The following is a 19,203-nucleotide window of genomic DNA, read 5'->3' on the forward strand; positions in this document are numbered from 1 at the left end:
ATCGCTGACTTTCATTTAGCGTGAGTGTTAAAATCCACCAATGATGTAAGAGCATTTTACTATAGGCGGGACTTCCGGTCAGTGGCGCAACCTTGTGAGGCCTCCCCATGCGTTTTTGATTCACCGCTCTAGTCGCTATTACTATTCGGGTAAGAGTATTTAAATAACTGATATTAATGAATGAAAGTTAACAAACTTGGGTACTGTTTTTCCACTTACGTCCCTTTGAGTTAATTCTGTTAATGAACATAGAACTAGCACGCTCTTTCTGCAATATTCGGCTAAGGGGTGAGCTTGTTAGCGTATTGTAGCCTAGCATTACAATTCGCCGCCCCAGTCAGTGTAAATGTGGCCTCACCGTTTCGCTAATGCCTTTGTCAAAAGTCCACCGCCGCTCTTTGTAAACGCAAGCAAAACAAAGATTTTCGTAGTGTGCAATTTAGCTTGTTAGCTTACCACGTTATCCATTGTTATGCAACACAATGGGAGGCTCAGCAACCTGCGAATTTGAACTTCGAGACCAAGCTGTTTGCTGATATGTTCCTCAGGGTGGTGTTTATTGAATCATAACTGTATTCCCTTTGTGTTAAAAGACTTTATTTGGGTAACTAATGAGGTACCTGCGTACATTGTTTTTGAATTGAAGTGTATGCTGCATTTGACCACGTAGTCCTATGCAATTGAGCTTTCATTGTTTAAACAAGCTAACATGCTCCACACGTTCATATTTTCAATATGAACCGCTTACAACCTAACTCAGAAGTTGACACAGATGAACTTCTCCCCATTATGTTCTCCTGACTGCATGGTAGACCTTACAAAAACCAATTGTATTATTCTCATTGTTCTAGGTCGACAAGATGGCTGAGAACGACGTTGATAACGAGCTGCTCGACTACGAAGATGATGAAGAACCCCAAGGAGCACCAGAGAGTGGAGCCCCGGCCAACAAGAAGGAGGTGAAGGGATCCTACGTTTCAATCCACAGTTCCGGCTTCAGGGACTTCCTGCTCAAACCCGAGTTACTCCGTGCCATTATCGACTGTGGCTTTGAACATCCATCAGAAGGTGAAGCTGCTGTCGGATTGTGTTGGTGTATCTTTTTCATAGAAAGTGTTGATCTAAATCTTTTTGTCTGTCTTGTCCAGTCCAGCACGAATGCATTCCACAAGCCATTTTAGGAATGGACATCCTTTGCCAAGCGAAATCAGGCATGGGCAAGACAGCCGTGTTTGTTTTGGCCACTCTTCAACAGCTTGAACCAGTCAATGGACAGGTTAGCAACTAACTTACTTTTTTTTGGGGTGTAAAAATGGTGTATTACCTGTCGCATCAGTTGATCAAACCATATCTTTCTATCTGTTCTTCTAGGTAGCAGTATTAGTCATGTGTCACACGCGAGAGCTGGCCTTTCAAATTAGCAAAGAATACGAGCGCTTCTCCAAGTACATGCCAACGATCAAATCGGTAGTATTCTTCGGCGGGCTGCCCATCAAGAACGACGAGGACGTCCTGAAGAAGAACTGCCCCCATATAGTCGTCGGAACGCCCGGCCGCATCCTCGCTCTCGTCCGAAACAAAACGCTCAGTCTGAAGAACGTCAAGCATTTTATCCTGGATGAGTGTGACAAAATGTTGGAGCAACTTGGTATGTTCTTTTAAAACATTTGTAGGTGGTGTTTTACACAGTTGGTTAATGCTGTCTTTGTGCAGACATGAGGTGTGACGTACAAGACATCTTCAGAATCACGCCCCACGAGAAGCAGGTCATGATGTTTAGCGCCACGCTAAGCAAGGAAATCCGACCCGTTTGTCGCAAATTCATGCAGGACGTAAGTGAACCGCAACTGGCAATATTTTGCACCTCGCTTTTGAACACCTAACAACGTATTTGTCTTGTGTTCAGCCCATGGAGGTATTTGTGGATGACGAGACCAAACTGACGCTGCACGGCCTGCAGCAGTACTACTGCAAGTTGAAAGACAGCGAGAAGAACCGCAAGCTATTTGATCTGCTCGACGTCTTGGAGTTCAACCAAGTGAGTAATGTCATTTCTATAAAGGTTGGGCGGCTGGACAAAACTTTTTAATACCCTGTTCTGCCTGTAGGTGGTGATCTTTGTCAAGAGAATCCAGCGCTGCATTGCCTTGTCACAACTTTTGGTGGAGCAGAATTTCCCCGCTATTGCCATCCACAAAGGGATGGCCCAAGAGGAGAGGTGAGATTACCACATGTGTTCTTTTACGAACTGTGCTCTTTTGACCTCACAAGTATGTTAATGCTGCATCTAGTGGCACCAGTTAGCTGGACACATAATTGCCTTCAAAGAGGCAAGCGCGCCAGTAATGCCGGTGGCAGCTGCACTGCTGATACTTTGCTCCTCTGCGCCAGACTGTCTCGCTATCAGCAATTCAAAGACTTCCAAAGACGTATATTGGTGGCCACCAACCTCTTCGGCCGAGGGATGGACATCGAGCGAGTCAATATCGTCTTCAACTACGACATGCCAGAAGATTCAGACACGTATTTACACAGGGTAAGAATGCAAAAACTTTGTCATGATAAGAGTTCAACAAGCATCATCTCAAAAACAAAACCCAGTGGCCAGAGCAGGCCCACCACATCATTTTTTGTACTTTATCGAAAAGTACAAATTGTCTTAGCAATCAATTGCGCTGACATAGCGTAAGCATTTCATCAATTGTTCAGGAAGTGAATTTCTACAGAATTGCAGCTCTGTCATCAGTCAGAGACATAAACATGGCAATCATCGTAGCTCGGGAGTGCGCATTCAAAAGTCTCGAATCATTTTTTTTTTAAAACGCCAATTAGCGTGAGTGTGGCTCGATGAAAACGGATCAAGAGCAACTCCGGCTGTTCATTTTCGAGAGTCTACTGGACACTTTGGCCGAGTGGCATCGCTCCCCAACTGAGCACCGTAAGCCAAGGCAGCTAGCTGTTAGCCACTTGCTGCTAACATCAGCTACTCACAAGAAGTGCTGTTTCAAGTCAGCGCTTCTGCTATTAGCTGGCTAGGTAAGTGGATCAGTTGCTTGTGTATTTTGCCAACTCTGCTGTTTGTAAATGTTATTACAGAAGATGTCACGTTCTAGACACTTTAATGGCCTAAATGCGGCGTCCACTTTAAGCAATTAAATGAAGTCCTTTTTGTTTTTTTATAGAATGAATACATTGATCACTTGTAAATTGAGATGCCACTATATATGGTTTCGCGTGTTCGCAACAAAGGTCGGGCCGATTTTTTTTGCTGATGTTTTCTCTTAAAATCTGAATTTTTCTCCTCCCTGAAAATCGGTTAACTTTTGCTGATGTTTTTTTCTTTGTAATGTTAAATGACAATAAAGGACTACGTTTTGTGTAATAGTTGAACATTTCCCCTGTAATTCATATATTTGTTGTTAGCCTTGGGGGATCAAAATAATATAATAATGATTCATCCATGCATTCTTTGCTTTCACCAGGTTGCCCGTGCTGGCAGGTTCGGCACCAAAGGCCTGGCTATAACCTTTGTGTCAGACGAAACCGAAGCCAAGACACTGAACGACGTGCAGGACCGTTTTGAGGTCAACGTGGCCGAGCTGCCCGATGAAATCGACATCTCCTCTTACAGTAAGCCCCGGCCGGCGTTTTCTAATAGCCCCGTCGTCTGACCCATCTGCATGATTTTGATTTAGCTAGATTCCAGTAGTGTAAATCACCTGTAATTTATCTTGTCTGGTGTCGGGGTCAAGTGCAAAGATAATCGGTGTTATTTAGTCGTTTTGGCAACTTGGGGAAAACAGTTGTTGCTGCTATGCAACTACACGGCCCATGAAATTGAAATGGCTTTTATGTCTTTCACCTGTTGTACTTGGTACTTTCAGCTGTTGCCCTTTGGGAGTTTTGACATACATGTCTCTCTCCTTTTTTTTTCCACTTTAGTTGAGCAGTCCAGATGAATCCCGCCCCACACACACACCCTCAGCTTGGCAAACATGGCCTCTCCGTGGATCACATCTTGTGCTTGGATTTAGACGTACTTTGCTGTTTATTTGAAAGCTCCCAGTTGTTCCCTCACGAAATTTATTTTTAGCATCAGTTTTGGGAATATGCTATATGATTGGTTTTATTTGTAATTTTTACATTGTTTTCAGTGAAATTAAACTTTTTGTACAAATCAATTTCACTTTTGTCTCGTCATGTTGAATCACAGATTAATCTTGACATTGTTGTGGGTAAAAAGGTGTGAATGCGACCCGTTAAATCCTAACGCTGACGAATTAAAATAAGATACAAGTGTACGTATGAAGTGTTTGCTATCAAATCCCTTTAAAACAATTGCGAGGCAATCTTTCGACCAACAATAATTGACTGTAGAAATCTTTAATGGAATATACAATTAAAATCATGCTGTAATTATTACAGATGGAATCTAATGTACATTCATAGATTTACAATCCTCAACATTTGCACTGAGATGCATGTAAAGGATCCGAACTCAGACGTATTCAGTGCTAAAATATACATGGACTATCATTTAAAAAGGCTTGGCCCATATAACAGCCTGGACATTGCTGCTCTAGTATGTCCCTATAAAAAAAAAAAAAACTAAAGGTATAGTTCCAGAGCATCTATGTAGGCAAACAGCACAGGAAAAATGACATTTGACTAAAAAAAGCTTGTATGGAGAAAACTCTGTCACTATGGCACAACAGAATTATTTCAATAGGATGTTCCTCATACTTTCAAATATGTTTTTGCTTAAAATGTGTGACTGTATCAGGACAAGTTCCAAAAACCTTTGCGAACCAAAATACTTTTCTGACAACAGTCCCTTCGTTGACTCCACTTTTCAAAAACAGCAAGAAGCATGACCAACGGTTTGAGTTCATGACTCAAGCTGCTTGATGACAGGCCCTTTTCAGTTCCGCCCTCTCGTCCCAAATGATAGGTTTACGCACACTTTGGGATTTTTTATTTTTATAGTAACCCGGCCAGCGAGGGATTTAGCTCTCGCTGCTCCACAAAGTCAGGATTGTAATTTGCGCAGAATCTGCCAGTGGACTTCCTGGAGCCAGATTCCCAGGCTTGTTCCGCCGGTGCTTGCTAAATGCCTCAGCTTCTTGAGGAGACAAAGCAGGGGATGAGTCCAGCTGTATAAACAACCTTTGACATGCATTTCAAACCTCAACACGTCAGGCCCCCCCCCCCCATGTAACCTTTATCATCCATCATCAATGTGACTGATGTCAATCTGTGGAAACTCTCCTCCAATGGCTGACAGGCTGTTTTGTCCCTCGGATGCTCCAAACTTGTGTGCGAAACCCCAACAATAAATACGAATGAATAAATACCAAGTAAGGTCACAGGGCCAAGTGCGTGTCAGAATGACAATGTCATCGTGAGGCCTTTAGGTCAAGTATGCTCCACCTCTACATTTCTGTACCATTCGACCACTTTCATAACTTGTCACATGACCAACAAAATGAAACAGCAATAGTTATGTATTCATGCGTCAGCTATTTACATGGCCTCCCCCAGCAAATAAAAGTCTCAGAGTTCAAGGGGGGGTTCCTGGAGAAACAAAAAACTCCCCAGCAAGGCCATAAAAAACTACATTAAAGCAGAGGTGATCTGGTGAAGATCACTCAAAATTCTTCCCATACTTGACACCCAAACTTTGCAAAAGATAACATTAGCACACGATTTGCATCTTACTCATAGATACATTAAGAACAGCTATTCTACAGGGTGATTGAAAAGTCACTCGCTATTGTATGATATTTGTAAATTATTTATAAATGATATTAATTTTTCTCAATTTGAGAATTTTTTGTTTTTTTGTTTGTTCCTTAATGCAGTGTTTCCCGACCATAATTGAGCCAAAGCACATATTTAGAAATTTGGTTTTCATTAGAAAAAAAACAAATCTCACAGCAACCAATTTTGTGCATTAATTAACAGAAAAGGAGGAAAAAAATATACAAATTAAATTTAGAACAAACATACAAAAATACAATAAATAAATCATTCACAAGTATTTCAAAATAGCAAGTAACTTTTAACCCTTTGTAATGTGGATTGCAGGCACGTGCACAGGCATTTTTTTGTTCCCAGGTGCTTACTCTTCACCAAAAATATTCATGCAAAAAAAAAAGACAGTAGAACATTTAACATATGTATTAAATTCTGTCAACACAATCAACACATTCAACTATTTACAAAAGGAGGTGAATGGAAGCTACAGTAGATATAAAAAGTCTACACACAAATGGAAGGGAGGGGCTCAATTCTCGCAAGAACTGAGATAAATACCCGTCTGATATCAAAACACTTTTGAGAAGAATAGATGAGGGTATTTTTTTTTTTTCACTTTTCAAATGTTGACTTATTGAGAAAAAAGATGGGCTCCAGGCAAATGGCACTTTTCTCATCCAGGGCAAAATGGAGCATCATTTAGGGCTCTGTGCACGTGCCTGGGGGGGACTAAACAGGGTCAATGTTTTTTTATTTGTCGTTGTTTATATATAGGAATGTAGATTCTGAGGATCTAGTCGACAAACTAGTCAATAAACTTATGTGTGTCTCCGTAGAGCCAGAGCTGCGGCGGCATGGCCGCCTCGTTGAGATGATTGCACTCGTCGCTGCACTTGCACGACTGGATGAACATGACGGCTCTCGTGAAGCGTTCGCCGTCGGGGCAGGCGAAAGTAACGCTGGAGGTGCGCGTACGACGAGGTGAGCAGCAACGGCCGTCTCTGCACACTCCGCAGTAGTTGGGTCTGTGTAGGCGAGTGCTCCTGCAGCCGGCGTAGGACAGGCGGTGTGGCTCGGGTGCCTTGTGTGTTCGAGAGCACTTCCTCCCTTTCTGTAAAATATCATTTCATGTTAGTCATTTTTTAGTGTTATTAGAAGTATAAAACAAGTCAGGATTAATGCACGAGTCAAGGGACCGTGAAAACAAAGAGGTCAGAATACCGTGCGGGTTAAGAGCGTGCCAGTAAAAAAACAAAAACAAACTGACGCTGATGCACATCTTAACACCCACGACAGCTCTGCAAACATTGCGTGAAACAGGTGCGGAACAATCCATCAGCCTTCTGAGTGGTTCGAGTCGGCAGAGCACTTGCCGGCAGGTGTTGTGTAGGAAATGTGAGGGAGCAACCGAGTGGGTGACTCAAGTGCTCTTTAAATCACACAGCAAAGTGCAAGTTTAATAACAAACCCCCGCAAACAAAGAGGGAAAAGTTTTCAGTATGTTCAAGTGCTCTAAAATATTTTTTCGTAAGGGATGAATATGTGTTTCGCCACAGTTTGTGTTCAAATATGCAATGTTGATAGGTTCGAAAACTGTGATTTGCCACGTTAGCCGTTAGCATGTCAGTGGCATTTTCCATTGTTTACCATTAAGCTCACTCTTAAGGCAACATTGGTTGTCTTGAGTACACAAGTTGTAATTCTCTTTGTTTTATGTTTAATTTAACAGTAAACTACCAATCGGGGTGGCATTAAGCATCTCAAATCCTCTTTTTGAGAGGTTTTCACAATTTGACAAACTACTGAGATGATTTGAGATTTTGAACTCAGCCCAAGCAACACTTCACCCTTGACCCCTTCTTGAGCATGTTCCTCACCTTGGCCGGGATCGACATGGAGCTGCACGGCCGTATGTTGCACAGACGGCTTTCCTTGACCAGCTTACAGCGAGCGTTTTCGTTGGTAACGCGTGAGGAAATGCCCATCCCGCAGCTACGGGAACACTGGGACCAGGAAGTAGTCTGGACCACGCAGCGATCTCCCAACTGCCTCCACGCTATGAGAGAGGGACAAAAACGCTCAGACACTTGGACGTAAGCTCAGTGAATGTTAAATTAGGAGTTGAAGCAGCGGAGGAGAAATGAGAGGGAAAGGAGAAGCAAATGGAGATGCAAAGCACACTGGCCTCATTCAGTGAACAGGCAACACTAACATAGAGAGGGTGATTACAGAGAGGGAAGGCTGGGTGACAGGGGTATGCGCTGTGTGAGACCTGTGTATGTGTGAGAGAGAACCTCTGGTGTGCAGGGAGCCAGTGGAAAACAAGCCACATGTAAATGCTGACACATACACACGCAGCCAAATGCTCACAGTGGGGGCATTTGTGCGTCAGAGGAGCCAAAATGGCTAAAACACAAACAGCACCCGGATACACAACTGCTACGTACCGGCTAGGTGCTTGTGGCCACGCGGCTTGTCCCATTTGCGGCTAACCTCCATTAGCTCGTTTCCCAGGGTGTCCATCTCGTTTTTGGGTTTGTACGGGTAGAGCTTCTGGTAAGGTTTTGCGTAGGGGTAGGGGATGAAGGGGTACGGCGGGTAAGCCGGAGGTTGAGGTCGGCGGTGCACCGGCGGCATGACGCTTGTTCCTTTGTGGCAGTCGATGCTGAGGCAACACTGGCCCGGCACCTTGATCAAGTGCGGGGCAGGGCAGGAAGGTGATGCCAGGGGCACGTGGCTGGGGCAAAGGGGCACGCAACCCACTGCCCCGTCGATGCAGGTGCACTGGTGCTTGCAGCCAGCTCGGAAATTCTCGCCGTTTTGATAGATGCGCCCGTTGTATTCGCAGGAGCGGCCCTCTGCCTTTGCTGGAAATGGGAAAGATGAGTGGATTCGATTCAAAATGAGAGTACAAGAGGCGTCTTTAGTAAGTGTGCACCAAGTGAGGACAGACACACTATCTCCTAATTTGTGAACCAAATTCTATTCTTAGCCCTGAAAGGAATTTTGTTTACAATGTCCGTTCCTCTTCACTCTTTCAGTGGGACTCCCCCATACAACACCCCGGATACCCCCCTATATATATATAGAAACACCCCCAAATAAACACACACATATAAAAATACCACTCTGTGTGCGTGCGTGTTTGTGTGTTTCATGAGGCTGTTTGTGTACACACTGAACTACTTATATAAATCCCGGACTTGGCCGGTTTTCAGTGTGCTGCTCATGAAGGTGCTCTGTTTTTCAAAGGTGGCTCTGGCTTCAAACCTCAAGCCTCCTATCAAAGAGAAACTCCAGCCGTTTGGCTCGGGAGCCAGATTCCCCTCCCTGAAGTTACACATTCCCTTACACAACCCTGAAGTCAGAGCCAATCTGGGCCCGATCTAAAGCCAAAACCGCTCTCCGCAGTGGCCGTTAAACCGCTTCTTGGGTACCCACCCCTGCAGATGCCATAGGTACGGCCAACATCATTGCCATAGTTGCACTCCAGGCCTTTATGGTGGTCGCAGGGATGTCCTTCATGGCAGTCCTGGTTCAGCTGTGCGGCGCACACTTTGCAGCAACCGCATCCATCCGGGACAGAACTGACCCCAGGGGGACAGGACGGCGGCCCGGCCGGACACTCGCACACCACCGGACACTCTGCAGTCACCTATATGCAAAAAAAAAGGGATGAACTCGTTTTCAAAACTGTTTCCAGGCAATGAGGAGATACATTAGAAGCTCACAGGACAATAGATAGACTCGTGTTACACACATCATAGAAATTCCTCAAAGTGTACAAGGCTAAGCATTGGCTGAATACCCAGCTCTGTCCGGAGCTCCGCAGGGATATCTGGAACCCTCTGTCACCTTCCGCCCGGCATTTGGTGGCTGATCATGGATGAAAGCGAGGTTCTCTGACCCCTGTACACCCCCACCACCTCACTGCTGCTACATCTTTTTTTATATGTATTTTTTTTTATATATATTTTTTTTTAGTGCCACCCTTAGGGACATTTCTGTGTTATACAAGGCAGATTTATTTTAATATACACCACATTAATTAATATGATATTTTTCTTTTCTATTGGGAGGAAGTCAATGCGTAAATTGTGGACACTATGTAGCTTCCGGCGTCCGGCCTCTGTTTTGCAAACTATACGTCAGTCAGGTGATGCATAAACGATTATTATAGCTGCTCGATTTCATTGTCCCTGTTCCGAAAAAGCATAATAAAGATAGAATAACAAACAGGACAAAATAATAAAGCTCCCACACTTACCAAAGCGACTGCAAGCGCTTGCATGACAGCAAGGAACAGCAGTATCCCCATGCTGTCAGCTGATTCACATAGAAGACGACAAGCAGGACTTGTTAGAAAAGAATAAATCCTCTTCCGCTTTAGCAATAGCGTTTGTCCTCAAAAGATTAAATTCCCTTAACAGTCACGAAACATCCTCCATCACATGTTAAATGTCATCGATCAAAGTTTCAAGGCAAGGTTTTATATGAGCGCGGTGTTTTTTTTTTTTTAATAGTAGCCACGCCCACTGCTGCTCCGCTAACCAATTAGCATAGAGGCGCGCTCGAAAGCGTCAAAGCCAGACGTGCACCGGACTGAAAGGGGGCACGGCCATGCATGAATGCGGTCATTCATAAAATTCAGAATTACTACATTCCAAAGACGACCCGGCCTTTGGGTGTTTATTTATTATCAGGTAGCAATAATATTTTTACTGCTTTAATGTTCTTTTCACACGCATAGCTTCTGGCCACCTGATGTTTTTGTCACATGACATGAAGACAGTACAGGACTTTGGTCATAAAAATCCAAATCTATTAACTCCCTATATCCTGTTGTAAGGCTGTCAACATGCCTTATCGGAACTCACGGGTTCCCAGGCTCTCTCACTCTCTGTTTCTCTCTCTCGCTCATGTTTTAGTTCATATAGTCAGTGGTTTCTTTTAGAGTTGAGAGAGGACCTGCCTGGATAATCTCGCTGTCATCTTGTCAGGAAGTATGCTCTAACTCAGCCAACAGCAAACTGAGACGTGTGCTTCCACACGCTCCATCGTCCTAACCGGTGTTGTTGTTGATGTCCTTTTGCCGCTTCTGTAAACGTTGGCTGAAGAGTTTCTGTGATTTCTGCCAAAAGGAAATTAACGCACCTTCTTACAGTATAAACATGAACATTTGCAGTATATGACATACTTGTATGTACGTGCACATACTGCAAACAAACTCACATCAACTTGTCATGTTTACAACATATAGGCAAATATTATCGAATGGGTGTTGATTTATCAACATGACAGTTGAATAATAAAGCTAAAATCGCTCAGATAGTAGTCATTTTATATCATGTTATAGTGGTAAAATTCCACATAGTTCTCAACCAGGTGGTGGGAAAAAACAAAAACAAAATACTTGTGGAACTTCCAAATCCGACAAAAGTCTTACAATTGTAAACTTTCTGGGAAAATATTTGTAGTACAAGTCAGAAAAAATATTTTCCAGTTTATTAGAAATGAAATCTAGTTCACATAAATGTTAATATATACATTTTGTAACTATACACTGAGCAAAATGAGCCTGATGTGCTGACATAGACACACACAAGAGGCTTATAGAGTTCAAAATTTTGCATTGGCCAAGCCTCCTGCCGCTTCCCACACAATCCATCTCTCTCTGTTAGTGCTCGGAGGTGATGTAACAGGCCCGTGTAAACAAGACCAATGCGTCAAGAGAAAATGCAGGTAGTGAAACTAAACGAGGCTCACACACACACACTAAACAGCGTTTTTGCCGCCCATATTTCTATGTAATGTCAGTGCACTCTTCAAAGGCTTATTCCATCACAGACATAATAAACAAACCTAGTGAATTTCCAAACACACACCAAAGGAGAGGTAGTCATTTTCCCTCGGGGATACCAACAGCACTACCAGTGAGAACTCGCTCTCTGTGTGCTGACCTTTTCGATTCGAAACTGACAGCAGTCATCAAAATGTGTAATGGTCAAAGTGACACAAGTTTGCTTTACGAGCTGACTGAAAAGTCTTCTAGGCAGAACTCAGGCGGTCACAGTGGAAGAGTTCATGGGAAGTTGTCGGAAAAGTTGGGCGATGGCAGGGGAGAGGAAGCCTTAAAAACAAGCTTCAAAGGTGCGTGAAGTGATGGGAAGATGTATGTATACGTTGAGGGAGGTGTGAAGCATATGCCAGAGGCTAAGGAAATGTTAGCAGCCGCTAGAAATGGGTAGCAGAGTGAGGTCAGTGGACAAAGCAGTCCATTTCACAATTTTAGAGTCATTTGCACAAGTAGCACAATGACATTGTGTACTGTGTATGGAAAAATGAAAGCCCAAAATTTTCTTTGTAATATGTTATGTGCAGCCCAAGTAGTCGTAAAAGCGATTGTGATTAATGTTTTGCTTGTGGAATCTGAATTAAACGGGCAAAATCCAATTGTTTTTATTCATCTCAGGGGGCAGCCATTTTGTCACTTGCTGTCGACTGAAAATGACCTCATAGTTGACAACCAATCACGGCGCACCAGTTTTCTAAAGCTGAGCCTCGATTGGTTGTGACCTGGCAACTGTGATGTCATTATCAGGCAACACCAAGTGGCAAAATGGCCGCCCCCTAAGATGGATAAAATCAGGTAACTTATATTCCACAAATGCAATATAATCAGAATGCCATGTGGGGACACACACAGCATATAAAGAAAATTTTGAGTTGACTTCTCCTTTAAGCACTGAAACAGATGATGGTTTCTTATCTGACTCATATCCCATCAATCTATTTTAAGCAGCTTAATTTGTGCAGTAAATCATTGCCGGAGCCACAAGCCTCATTTTGGGGAATTTTTGGGACCACTTGAAAGTACATATACAGTATAGCAGTTGTTCATGAAGCTTTTAAGTCCCCGCATTAAAATACAGTCGAGTTGCAGGCTCCATGAAAATCATATTATTGCAAGTCCCTTGTGTGACAACATGGCTACATTTAGACCTGCTGTTTTTCTCCTCAATGTCCATCTTTCCGACAGTGACCTCACAGATATGTTGCAACTTTTCCCGTGGTAAAAAGTACCATGACATAACCTAAAAGAGGCCACTAAGTGGACAACATGTTCCAAAACAGAAAGAAATGAAATAGAAAAACAAGCAAATAGAAAGGATTTGTGGTGAATTAACTTGTATTTTATTTTTAAACCAAGAACAGGAACTTTAATGTTGACTCCCCAAACACTGGAACACGTAAGAGTAAAGTCAGGAAAATAAGACGATGCAGCTGACAGGTGTGTCATGTACACGTGTCTCCATTTAAGCACCTTTCAAAAACTTTTCTTTCAACATGTGCACTCACTTGCTTCAATGGCTGCCCAGTCATCTTCGGGTAAGTGATGTTTACACTATATCTCTGCAGACATACGCTTAACCCCAAATGAAAGAAGAGAAAATCATTCATTTGAATCTATAATGGCGCATTCCTGTTTTCCCACATGGATGTATAAATACGTCCCATGAGCACATTGCATGTAGGGTAATTGATACTAACCTTGACATGGTATACCAAAGAGAATAAGATGACATCTCAATTACAGACCAGATTGAATGAGAAGAATCCCAAATGGGGGGAAAAATGATAAGTGCAAGCATTACGGATAAATACGTCATCAACTGTAATCCTCTTGGTTGTTATTATATAGAAAATTTGCGCCTTGTGATAGGAGTGACCCGACTTGCAAATTCTTCAAGGATGCTACTTTTTTTTTTTCTTTGACTTGAGCAAATATTTGTAGGGTTGCAGTGAACTGAAGTCAACATTTCATGCTGTTTAATATGCCCCTTCCAGTTACAATTTAATGTCAAAGTAAATATAAATAGGATCTCACATTATGTATTAAAAGCAAAAACACGCAGTAACTTTGCTTTCAAGCCAGCTAGTTTAATGCTAGCACCCAAAAGGGAACACCATAAATGGGCTAAACAATAGCGTCTTTACAGAACAGATATTTGAAGTCTAATGGTGCAGCAACACATGTAGACTGACAATACAAGAATACACTCAAGCATATATTCTTTATCCTCTGTGAACAACTAGTATTACTCAGTCAATGGGAGTAAAATATTTCTTCATTTGGCTACAGGATTGTATCATACTGCCCCCTTGTGGCCAAGTTATGCGCACTAGAAGTTTTGTTTAAAACAATTTCTGCCACATTTTAAAAACCTGTTATCTGTTAGGGAACACAGTACACCTTGAATTGCGTCACGAGGCATAATTGTTTTGACTTTTGAACTTAATTGGTTGCGTGACCAGAGAGGTCAACCTTTGCACACACTCTCGACGGGGTCAGAGGAAACTGGGTCACCTATACCTGCTAGTAAGTGAGTGTGTCATCCTAATGTGAGTCCACCCCGCAAAGTACCAAGGTCACACTCCCCTCCCCTACCAACACCCGTCCCTCCTCCCCCGCTTTGAGTCTTCGCCCTCCCCTCACCTCCAAAGTGTCACAGAGAGCACCCTTGTTCGAGCCCTCTCCAGCTTTCCAGTGGGACCCTCAAAAATCCCAGATATCCCTGCAATTTCCGGTGCAATGTTTATTTGGCAAAAAAGGGGGTGGACAGAGGGGTGGGCGAGATACCTTGAAAAAAGAGCCCCACTCACAAACTGCGTTTGAGGGTAAACATGTGCAGGATGGCTATGTGAGGCCAGCGGTGAGATGGACTGAGGCTTGTGTGTTCTGGTGCTGGACACACCGATCCCACCTCAGCCAGCACATAGAGCACACCTCTGTTCAGACCCCAACCGCCACAGTCTAATAAACACCTACCCACTCCCCCCCCCCCCACTCCACCTTCTCTTTAGACAGCGTCCTCTGTTGGAAAAGTAATGCCATAACATTGAAGTAAAGTAGGTTATAAACAACCATCTGCTTGAAATTACCCTAAGAAAATAATTATGCAGCGTCAGCATGCCATGACCAAAACATGATACAAATATTAAAGTATGACAAAAAACACTTGCTGCTCGTGGAATATGTGATGTACTTAAGATGATCACACACTAAGAAATCTTCACTTACAATCCTGTGGTAGTAAGCAAAGAGACAAGATGGGGGGGCATTTTCAGGAAGCAGGTGGGCTACATGTAAGAGAGAATTCAGTCAACAGATGGGTTCTGGGAAAGTGGGACTTCTGTCTCTGCTGTGGCCTGCCGCTTGGATACAAATATCCATCGCATGTTATTTGTAGTGATGTAAGTCCAAATACTTACCGTCTGCCACGCCCCTCAGTCAATTCTCGCAATAAATATTTATCTTTACCTGGACACTCTTCCTTCTTTTGCTCTGGCTTTTTTTTTTTAATTCTTTGATGTCTGAAGTACAGTCAGAAGTTTGTATTCCTTGCGGCTGTCTGCCATTGCTTATTTTAAAAGGTCAGACAGTTCATATTTGTCCCACTGTGCATTTGAACTTTGAAACTTGTTGACCTTGGTCCTAAAAATGCAATATTTGATATCTTTGTATGAGAAATCCACATTAAGGTCTACACAAATGAGACAGATAGATTAAAACGCCGCCATCGATAGGCTATAACCTATAACTTTTTTCTTTTCCTTTTTTTATTCTTTTTTTTCTTTCCTTTTTTATGCATTCAATGATTTGACCGTCGAGTCTGGACTTATTTTTTTAAGTCCTCTAAATGAGTTGATTAGATGATGACTTAAGCCACTTAACAGCTTTTACGTCTATGCCATTCTTTGCTTGACCACAAGGGGGCGGTAATGACAACGTTGTGTAAATGAGAGGCGTTAAAAGGCCCCTCGACAAAAGGTACACCGGAAGTACTTCTTTGGTCCTTGAGACCAAGCTCACCGATAGAGAAGGAGCAAGGTAAAATGTCAACTACTTTACTTTTATTAGACTGCCATTGTGTGAATGCGACGTTTCTATCGTGTCTGTAAACCTAGGTCGAAATGTTGTTTTTATTTTATTCGTTCTATATTCCGGTTTGAGGAAGCTGGGTACGTTTTGGGCAAGGAGGAGGGCGAAGAGGGCAAAGTCATATGTAACGCTTCATAATGGAGGAAGGAATGGATTTTCTGTTAATATAGTTGCGCAGTTAATATAATTACACTCAAAGCACTTTCGAAGAGAATGGCAGAGAATAATTTACTAAACCAAAATTTGGGGATTCAATTTGTATCGAAATTGCGTGGTTAAAACCTGAAATGCTAAGACTTCATGGGTATTATTTGTATACTTCGTTTTTTTATGTACAAAATCTCAAATTGTAGCAATTTAGGGAATGGGAAAAGTTCAGTCGAAGTTCTGAATGAGTAAAATATTGTGGAAGTTGGAATAGTTTGGATTGGTCAACAATGTAGAAGAAGGAAAGAGTAAATAGACAGATCACCTAATTTTCTACTTTATTTCTGGAAACTCTCTAATAATGTCTTATATCATGTTCTCAGATGGCTCACAGGTTGCTAGTGCGCAGGATTTGGACACTCTCAGCAAAAGACATCCGCCGCCTCCCAGCATCCTCTGCTGCTGTCGTCTCCGCTTCCTTTTCCACCTCCCTGCAGCCATCCTCAGCCCGGGTCTCCTTCCTCTCCCCCACACATGCTCTGCCTCGCGGTCTTCCTCACACATCCCGTCGTCAGGTCTCCTTCAATGTGCAGGATAATGAAGATTTTACAGAGAGGGTCATCAACAATGAGCTGCCAGTGCTGATTGACTTCCATGCACAGTGAGTAAGCACAGTGCAGCTAATTTGTCATTCTTTAGGGATTAAATTATGCAACACAATGATAACAGTTTATTTGAAGTAACACAGAGTGTCATTTTGAATGAACCCTTTTCGGTATTTTTATGACACTTTATGACAAGCATCTTCAGTATTTGGTAGAACAACCTGTTGCTAATGATCCTCTGCAGCTTAAAAAAAAATAAAAGAACCATTTTTGTTTGCTTCCAGGTGGTGCGGTCCATGTCAAATCCTTGGACCGAGGTTGGAGAAGGCTATCGCAAAACAAAAAGGCCGTGTCGCCATGGCAAAAGTCGACATTGACGATCACACAGACCTGGCTATTGAATATGGGGTGAGATTAACACTGGTGATTTGGTTAAAGTGAGAAAAAGTCCTGTACCACAATGCTCCTAATTAGATCTGCTGCAAAATAGTTACTTAAATCCCGTATGCCCAATCTGCATTCTTCAATTTGTTTAATGCCACTCCCAGTAAAATAATTGTCCTGCTATCTTAATGCTAATGCAAATTAGCATCTGTTTTAATTGCATTTAACCTCTTAGGTATCTGCAGTTCCAACGGTCATTGCCATGAAAGGAGGCGATGTCGTCGACCAGTTTGTGGGGATCAAAGATGATGAGGAACTGGACTCGTTTGTCAGCAAGATCATTGGGAAGTAAAGCAGCTTTCCCAGGCCTGTCACTTTGCCACCATCCCAGTGCCGTACTCGATTTTGAGTCTGTTGAGCGGCAAAACATCAGCCAAGCTGAATCCATGCTCATACCCATCACTAGACTGGCTGCTTTCGCTGCGTCCTGTCTCGTCTCTTTCACGGTTTCTTGTTCTAGTAATGGGTGTGGGCCTCCATCGACCTTGGAAGTAAACGCTGTACTCTCTCAAGCACTTGGTATCACTATTGATGGCTCCAACAGCTTTATTCAGACCTTTAGAAGAGATCTATTGTGGGGGGGAAAATACACCACAGTAGTACTTTTATGTTGTGTACTGTGAGGGATGAACATTTAAAGTTTTAGTCACGGTCAAGAGGATTCAACCTGAGAGCTGATTGGGCTCACGTTAGTGTTACCTGTAGTTTCTGCTTTCGTCCACGCGGGGGTAGCATTTCTCTCTAACACAACCGGTTTACACCAATGAGCCTAGAAGTGTAATTTAATAGAAATTGTTTGTGCTTGTGCACCTTTGGGCCCAGACTGTGAAATTTGCAACAAGCAGAAAAGACAATTCGATTTTTTTTATTACAGAAATGAATGGTATGCTGCAAACGTGATCAAGTGAAGTAATAAAGAAATCAAAATATGTCTTGGATTTGGCTTGTTTTATTTACTGTGGTGTAAAGCGACACATTTTCTATTTAGAAACAAATGTGGATGATGAAAATGGATTGAATCGAGTCTTTAAAATGGAATTTCATACCTTTTGCATTATAAAATGTGAGGAGAAATTCAGAATATCTTTACTGTGGTTTATTGTGGTTATGGATGCTTAAACATGCAGGCCAAATGGATGCTTTACACAGGCTAGAATAACATTATCAGCCTGTATTCTAAATGTTTCAAAATACAACCCACGCAGGGTCTCTCTTCCATTGTGTGTAATCATTTGATCTGTTCATGAATCATGATCCCAAACAAAAATAATTCCATCATTCGTCACTACCCTCCAGGCCAACCGTCCTTTCATTAGCGCCCGCAGTTGACATAATGCTTATCAAACGGCGACTTTACTCTTTCCCCCTTTGATGAGATCACTGCAAGGATGTGTGCGTGCAGAGCCGTTCAGTAGCACCCACAAAAGGATTTCATCAGGGGAATTCCACTGGCATTACATTAGCATGTAGGGCCCGAAACCGATGAAGGTCCAGATGTACGGTTGCTGCACGCTTTGATCAAGACATTCCTAACATACTTTTTGGATGTCTAGAACAGAATGACAGCATCTGTTAATGATGTACCATCAGTAAACACTGCCTTAACACACACACACAGGTCAGGGGGTCATCTTATGTCTGCCTTTTGGAGAAGAACAGAGAAATGAGACAAGCTCCAAAGGTCGAAGCATGTAACTCGACACGTCTTCCGGCAAACACAATAGACCACACCTCCAGCCTCACTCCAATGTCTGTGTGTGTTACTCAACCCTCTCTTGTGACCATATAAGGCAAAAAAAAAGTCATGCGGGAGCTGCTGCTGCTGCTGCTGCTGCTGCTGGTCAAACTGCAGACAGGCAGAGCTGTAGAATTCTTCTATGACTCCTCGGATTTGTTTGCCTTTCTCAAGAATTGAAACAATTAATGTTTGCGGAGTGTTTGATGGAAATATAATCTAAGATTACTAGGCCAACTGCCACTTTTCTTTGTGTGATTGTTGGCAAAGTTTTGTGTTGTGTGTTGGACGGAATAGCCTGGAACAACAAAAACTTGGCTAGGCCCCTGACAATTTTAGTGTTTACAGTAAATTCATTGCTGTATTTATATTTCAAATACAACGCTGACCTCAAACGTTTGGGTCTCTACTTAGTATTTCCTGCCATTTATTTCTGGTTCCACTATATTTTTCCCATGCTACAAAAAAGAATGCTCATTTTAACATTAGCATGATCGTCTAATAACAGACGATGATAAATGAGCAAGGAGACATTTGAACAAAAGGGGGGAAGCTGTCTACATTTCCTTCAC

At 42.7% G+C, this 19,203-nt stretch overlaps 3 protein-coding genes and 1 long non-coding RNA gene across 4 annotated transcripts; 3 read left to right on the forward strand and 1 right to left on the reverse strand.

Annotated features, from left to right (window-relative positions):
* The first annotated feature begins 66 nt into the window (after positions 1 to 66).
* LOC119125721 (ATP-dependent RNA helicase DDX39A) lies at positions 67 to 4,186 on the forward strand. Its single transcript, XM_037256511.1, has 10 exons — positions 67 to 149; positions 852 to 1,068; positions 1,149 to 1,276; positions 1,372 to 1,648; positions 1,714 to 1,832; positions 1,907 to 2,038; positions 2,109 to 2,218; positions 2,392 to 2,536; positions 3,483 to 3,630; positions 3,943 to 4,186. The coding sequence occupies exons 2-10, from the start codon at positions 861 to 863 to the stop codon at positions 3,957 to 3,959; spliced, it is 1,284 nt and encodes a 427-aa protein (XP_037112406.1). The 5' UTR covers positions 67 to 149; positions 852 to 860; the 3' UTR covers positions 3,960 to 4,186.
* Positions 4,187 to 4,367: 181 nt separating this feature from the next.
* Positions 4,368 to 10,216, reverse strand: LOC119125722 (CCN family member 1-like). Its single transcript, XM_037256512.1, has 5 exons — positions 10,025 to 10,216; positions 9,199 to 9,412; positions 8,205 to 8,624; positions 7,635 to 7,813; positions 4,368 to 6,868 (listed from the first exon to the last, which is right to left on the reverse strand). The coding sequence occupies exons 1-5, from the start codon at positions 10,073 to 10,075 to the stop codon at positions 6,563 to 6,565; spliced, it is 1,170 nt and encodes a 389-aa protein (XP_037112407.1). The 5' UTR covers positions 10,076 to 10,216; the 3' UTR covers positions 4,368 to 6,562.
* Positions 6,606 to 10,590, forward strand: LOC119125723. The gene is made up of 2 exons (XR_005098522.1): positions 6,606 to 6,738; positions 8,606 to 10,590. It is a non-coding gene; the product is annotated as an uncharacterized LOC119125723 (long non-coding RNA).
* A 4,956-nt stretch (positions 10,591 to 15,546) lies between these two features.
* txn2 (thioredoxin 2) lies at positions 15,547 to 17,233 on the forward strand. The gene is made up of 4 exons (XM_037256992.1): positions 15,547 to 15,649; positions 16,231 to 16,508; positions 16,737 to 16,860; positions 17,072 to 17,233. The coding sequence occupies exons 2-4, from the start codon at positions 16,231 to 16,233 to the stop codon at positions 17,186 to 17,188; spliced, it is 519 nt and encodes a 172-aa protein (XP_037112887.1). The 5' UTR covers positions 15,547 to 15,649; the 3' UTR covers positions 17,189 to 17,233.
* Positions 17,234 to 19,203: the final 1,970 nt, after the last annotated feature.

This window comes from Syngnathus acus, chromosome 8 (assembly GCF_901709675.1).
Source record: "Syngnathus acus chromosome 8, fSynAcu1.2, whole genome shotgun sequence".
In the NCBI taxonomy this organism is placed as follows: domain Eukaryota; kingdom Metazoa; phylum Chordata; class Actinopteri; order Syngnathiformes; family Syngnathidae; genus Syngnathus; species Syngnathus acus.

Coding starts and splice junctions, on each gene's coding strand:
- LOC119125721 (XM_037256511.1), top strand. CDS start 861: ATGGCTGAGAACGACGTTGATAACGAGCTGCTCGACTACGAAGATGAT. Junction 1,069..1,148: donor CTTTGAACATCCATCAGAAG/GTGAAGCTGCTG, acceptor TGTCTTGTCCAG/TCCAGCACGAATGCATTCCA. Junction 1,649..1,713: donor CAAAATGTTGGAGCAACTTG/GTATGTTCTTTT, acceptor GTCTTTGTGCAG/ACATGAGGTGTGACGTACAA.
- LOC119125722 (XM_037256512.1), bottom strand. CDS start 10,075: ATGGGGATACTGCTGTTCCTTGCTGTCATGCAAGCGCTTGCAGTCGCT. Junction 8,625..9,198: donor TACCTATGGCATCTGCAGGG/GTGGGTACCCAA, acceptor TCCCATTTCCAG/CAAAGGCAGAGGGCCGCTCC. Junction 6,869..7,634: donor CCATGTCGATCCCGGCCAAG/GTGAGGAACATG, acceptor GATATTTTACAG/AAAGGGAGGAAGTGCTCTCG.
- txn2 (XM_037256992.1), top strand. CDS start 16,231: ATGGCTCACAGGTTGCTAGTGCGCAGGATTTGGACACTCTCAGCAAAA. Junction 16,509..16,736: donor CTGATTGACTTCCATGCACA/GTGAGTAAGCAC, acceptor GTTTGCTTCCAG/GTGGTGCGGTCCATGTCAAA. Junction 16,861..17,071: donor ACCTGGCTATTGAATATGGG/GTGAGATTAACA, acceptor TTAACCTCTTAG/GTATCTGCAGTTCCAACGGT.